The sequence below is a fragment of the Hydra vulgaris genome, chromosome 03, assembly GCF_038396675.1.
Source record: "Hydra vulgaris chromosome 03, alternate assembly HydraT2T_AEP".
NCBI lineage: Eukaryota > Metazoa > Cnidaria > Hydrozoa > Anthoathecata > Hydridae > Hydra > Hydra vulgaris.
Window position 1 is genome coordinate 39,404,216 of NC_088922.1, and position 5,785 is coordinate 39,410,000.

Here is a 5,785-nt window from a genome sequence, read left to right on the forward strand (position 1 = left end):
TGCGCTTTCCCTAGCAGCAGTGGACGCTCCGTAAATCAATGCTTTCAAAGACAGCATAACAAAGTAATTTTTAGAGACACAACTGCTGCTTTGTCTGTAGAGTCTGTGTTTTTATTTTTGTCAACATAGAGGGGCCTGATGTAGCACCTCTTGCTGACGAAATCAAACTATAAATAGATTTAATGTATTTAATTTTTTTTTTAAACACTGAATTAAAGAAAAGAATTAAAAAACGATATGTTTTGAGGTACTCGCTCATAGAACCTTGAATAAAAAATTCATGAATCGTGTATTTGTTCATTAATGTAATCAAAGAACAGTTGTATCAAAATTATCAGAAATTTTAGGAGTCATAGAAATATCTGATTATGTTTCATCTGTGAAAATTTATTAAAGTATTTTTAACAATGCAAGGATTAAATAATCCTTTGTTTATTAATCATTTGCTTAACTATGCTAAAATATTTTTATATTGGCACAAATCTACGCATAAAAACATTACGTTTAAAATGTGTTTTATAAATAAGGAAGTATGATTTAGGAAGGAAATTAATTTGTTATTGTTTTCAAATACTTACCAATTAAAATATAGGAAAAAGGAAGTAATTAAAACAAAAGAAAATAGTTCAACAAATTCTTTTTTTTTTGATAGCATAAGCAGAGCAAATAAATATTTATGGAGAAAATTTTTTGTTCATTTTTCCTTTTAATGAAGCTTAATTCCAACTGCCATTTTTTGACAGATAATTCGATGTTTTTCTTTTTTGCTAGCAAATGCAAAAACATAAAAGTTTTATCTTTAGCATGCCATTTGATTGGACCATTATAAGTTTTAAATGTAATCAGATTAGTATTTTTGTTCCATGTTAAATCAACTGAGTGATCAGCATGAAAGCAAGTAACGGTAACACTATCAAATTTTTATTAAACTTTGTGCCTGTATGAAGATATATATGTGTGTATGTGTGTGTACACGGACAAACGTTTATATATATATATATATATATATATATATATATATATATATATATATATATATATATATATATATATATATATATATATATATATATATATATTCATAGATAAGATGTTATATTGGATAAAAGCTAATAGAAGACAAAATACCTTGCATATTTCTAAGATACGACGTCAAAATAAGTTAGTACAAGAAGTTTCAAGTTTTTTCAAGTTTCTTTATCTAGTAAAAGAAGTTTCAATTTTTATTTAGCGACTTTTCAAGAAAATTTATTCTATATGATTAAGTATCACCAAGTATTGCTAAAAAACTAAAACGAAAAATACATTAAATGCCTTAAAAGTCATGTTTGATTACCGTAAAGAAGTTTCCCAAAAGGAACCTGCTCACAAATTTGAATGTATAATAGTTTCTTGAGCATTTTTTTTTTCTTTAATCTATTTTAATTGTTTTTTTTAAGAATAATTTTTTTTAATATGGAGAACTAGTTACGATATGAGATTTTTAAGCGAATTTTCTTTTTGAAGGATAAAGTTTCGGAATCTGAAGTATGTCTACAAAAGAGTTTAATGCAGTATCAGTAGTTTTTGAAAAGTTTAATTTGGCTTTAGTTTATCATGACTATTTAATCCCAGTGTAGTTAACTCTGGCGGCTGTAAAATCTGTAAAATATACGCTTGGTTTCTGCTGCGTGTTAAAAACCCCTAAAACAAAAACAATAACATGTCAAGAATAGGGTTTAATTCTGCCAAAATGAATAATACTATTTATCAAAACACAAAAATGGGATATTAAGTTTTTATTTGTGGTTTCGCATTCGTAGTATAATAATACTATACTATTATATAGTATCATATATATATATATATATATCATTATTTTATCATATTATGATACCAAATTTTCGTAACGAATGTCAAATTATTAATAAAACACGTGTTAAACTCGAGTAAATTTTCCTGTGAAATCAACATTTTTTTGGTTTACGCCAGGTTGTTTACGAGTTCGCGTCTATAACACGGATTTTAATTTCGAAAGTGAAACAAGATAATGTATGTCTTTCACTTCCTCTTTGGTTAATGAGTTCAAAATAAACTTTATCAAGTTATTATTGTTTTCACTGAAAAACATATGGATTAAATGATTAAATTTTGGTTGTTCTAAAACCTGAAGCTGAAATTTTCATATTAGCAGCTCTTATATATGCCATTATTCTATATTTTCTGTTTGTATCGCCTACCTGAATGGTTTGGCATCATCTCATATAGATTTAAAAAAATTTTTTAAGGCTAAAAAAAATCAACAGTCCGTTTTTTGTGTGTGATTTGTATCTTAATAATATTTTTTATTTTTCAGAGCTTTTTTTTTCAATTTAAAATTATTCAATTTTGTTTGCTTTTTAAACGATCATAGTGCATTTAAGTCTTTCAAGATAAGATTTTTTAGGCTTTTTTATGACTTAAGCCCTTGTAACATAATAGATAATATTATTATCTACCTTATTATTAATAAGGATCGCCCTATCAAAACAAAACAAAAAGTTTTTCCAAGTTTTAGAATTATATTTAAGGATAATAATTTTTAGTAAAACTTTGTTAATCAAAGAGTATCATAGTTGTTTAAATAAATTTTTTACACCTTTAAAAAAATAAATCAATATTAACCCAGCCATTTTCTGAACGTATTAAATAATTCCCACTAGAGCATTATTTGTGATTAAAATTATTTTTTTTATGTCTAAATTTAATCATTGATATACTATCCATGTATATATTGATCTTCGGAATTACATGCACATAAAATTTTTGTTGTCACTTATTTTTTCCACTTATCACTGATGAGACACAGATTTTCTTGTAGATTAGATAACTTCTAATGGTTTATGGACACGAGCCAATCTCAACACAATTAAAAATTTAATGTGACTCAAAGTCCCCTGGTGTCATCGGCACTGTGATAGAGTTGTTTTTAAAAAAATTAAGCAAAAGGAGCCTTTTATTATTAAAAAAAACTTTTTTAACAAATGTAAAAACAAAGTAAAAAAAAACTAACCACAGATGCAAAAAAATCAAATTTGATTGTATAGATAATTTGACATACCATCATAGAGTTATCTTTGCCAAATTGAACAAAGCTAGAGTTTTTTTAATAACCTTACTACCCATCGCTCTCAAAACTATTTAACTGAATTTAAAAACCTTCATTGTAAAAGATAGTGATCTTATGGACTAAAAGCGAGGCAAATCTCATGAATTGATTCAGAAAGTTATAAGTTTATGGTTGCAAAATGATGTAACATAACATTTTCTGGTAACAATATGGTGTACTCTAGCTGCTAAGGATATACAAAAATGTACAATGTACATTGGGACGGTGTGCTTATCAAGTATTTGTCTTATTTAATTATAGATATTGGGGTTACTATACTTTAGTTTAGCATATAGTTTTTAAAAGTATTGACTTAATTTAAAATTGATCCTATTTTTTGAGATAAACAATAATCAATTAATTAGAACTTCAAGCTTTATATATATGTATATACATATATATATATATGTTATGCACATATATATGTATATATAAGTATATATATACATATATGTTTGTATATATACATAAATGTTTGTATATATATATATATATATATATAAATATATATATATATATATATATATATGTACATATAACTATATATATGTATATATATACATATATAAATGTACATATACAAACATATATGTATATATACAAACATATATGTATATATATACATATATATATATATATATATATATATATATATATATATAAGTGTGTATATATATATATATATATATATATATATATATATATATATATATATATATATATATATATACACTTATATATATATATATATATATATATATATATATATATATTTATATATATATTTATATATATATATATATATATATATATATATATATATATATATATAAGTGTATATGTTTTTTACTAATTTATTATTGCTCTGATCTTTAAGAACATTGAGCACTCTATTTGTAAAATACACTAACATAATTTACATATATATATATATATATATATATATATATATATATATATATATATATATATATATATATATATATATATATATATATATACTTATATATGGGTCATTCCATGCCAAGTGGTGCAAAGGTCCCTTATGGACCATCTCAGATTTTATTGAAATTTTTTGATTTTGTACATATATATGTTAAAAGCATGTTTTGAAAATTTTAGATCAATATCTAATATGGTTCTTGAGAAAACGCTATTTAAGTAGTGGGCTATTTTGCATAAAATTTCACTCTACAAGAAAAAAGGGTTTTTTCATCATTTTTAACAGCCAATAACTTTTGAACAAGTTAGTTTTATACTTCAATTATTATAAGATAGCAAGTGTGCTGTGGATACTTTGAAAAAAGAAAAAAATATTATTTCTGGCATCTTAACTTTTTTCATAATGGCGGGCTAAAGTTGATTTTTTTGTTTTAAGAATAAGTTTTTTTGTGATTTTAAAGACCTAATCTTAAAAACTAGTACAAAGTTAATACAAATCAAATTGCCTGCTGATCTACATGTGGTGGATAAACATTTTTAAAAAAATCAGTTGATTAAAGAGCTACATTCAAAAGTTATAGGTCTCCAAAATGATTCAGATCGAGATTTTCGTAAAATTGATCTGTGATGCAAAGCATCTGTTACCTAAGACGGCACTTTTTTTTTTATATAAAATTTTTTATACGCATCAATTAAAGACTGTTAATTAATAAAAACCAAAAAAATTAATGGGCGCTTATTTATAACCCCCAAAAGGTAGTCTCTAAAAGTCAGGTAAATTTTCCATAAAATTCTGAAATTGACATAATAAATAAATGCATTGAATTATATAATGTTATTTATTATGAAATATCAAATTAAAAAATATCAATGCTTAAAGCCTTTTAATCCCTTTAGATAAAGAACTTTTAAATCCCAATAGATAAAGTCCCCTCCCCACGGTCCCCACCCCTCGTTATAATACAATAAATTCTTTAATGAAAAACAAACAAAATGTTTTTAAGAAAATAAACAAAAATAAAAAAATTTACAAAAAGTTAAATTTCTCAAATAATAAAATAATCTCATTGATTTCTTTTAAGTCAATACTATAAAATCTTCCACTGTTTGACTGGACTTTAAGAGATTGCACTTTGCATAGAATATTGCATTAGAGGTACCCAACAAAGATCATCTCTGCATGGCCACGTAAACTTGTTACATAAAGACTTTTTCATGAATTTCATATTAAGATCTTGATGCTCTTCTGAAATACTAAGAATATTTCCTAAATACCATTGAGCATCGTAGACGCAGGCCACATATTTCTCCTGGTGAGTAACTGGAAATTTTATTAATATAAATTCTGCAAGTAGAAAAATCCACATTAGTGCAAATAATATCAAATGAGACTCTTATTTTTATTGAGGTAAGTGACATTGGGATAAAACTGTGGTGGTTTCGTGTCCCAGGTATTGTCGAACAAGAACGATATCTATCTTCCAAATTGAAGTTTGTAGTATGTGTTTCTATTGAAACTTTGTCAACAAAAAAAAAAGATATTCCTTTGACATGTTGAACACACCAGCTGTACATTTTGCTTGGTGTGTCAATAGGATCGTTTAGTGATTGTAGACTGGCTCATGCAACAGAGCGTTTCACTGTTCCACCAACACCATCACAAGGGCTTTTACCATGCGATGTTGCAAAAAAGTGCCACTCTGCAGTCATGTCAAA

At 25.2% G+C, this 5,785-nt stretch overlaps 1 protein-coding gene across 8 annotated transcripts in view; it reads left to right on the top strand.

Annotated features, from left to right (window-relative positions):
- Positions 1–518: 518 nt before the first annotated feature.
- The window catches only part of LOC100206624 (transient receptor potential cation channel subfamily A member 1), a 99,108-nt gene continuing 93,841 nt past the window's right edge, over positions 519–5,785 (top strand). For 3 of the 8 annotated variants that reach the window (XR_010637559.1, XR_010637560.1, XM_065793170.1), the window contains exon 1: positions 2,838–3,365. Coding sequence is in view for 4 of the 8 variants with exons in the window: in XM_065793170.1 (XP_065649242.1) it covers positions 3,338–3,365 (28 nt within the window). In the remaining 4 variants the exon portion in view is untranslated. Of the gene's footprint in view, positions 905–2,836; positions 3,366–5,785 lie in introns of those variants that run through there. The other 5 variants (XR_010637561.1, XR_010637562.1, XM_065793169.1 and 2 more) reach the window with 4 other exon arrangements.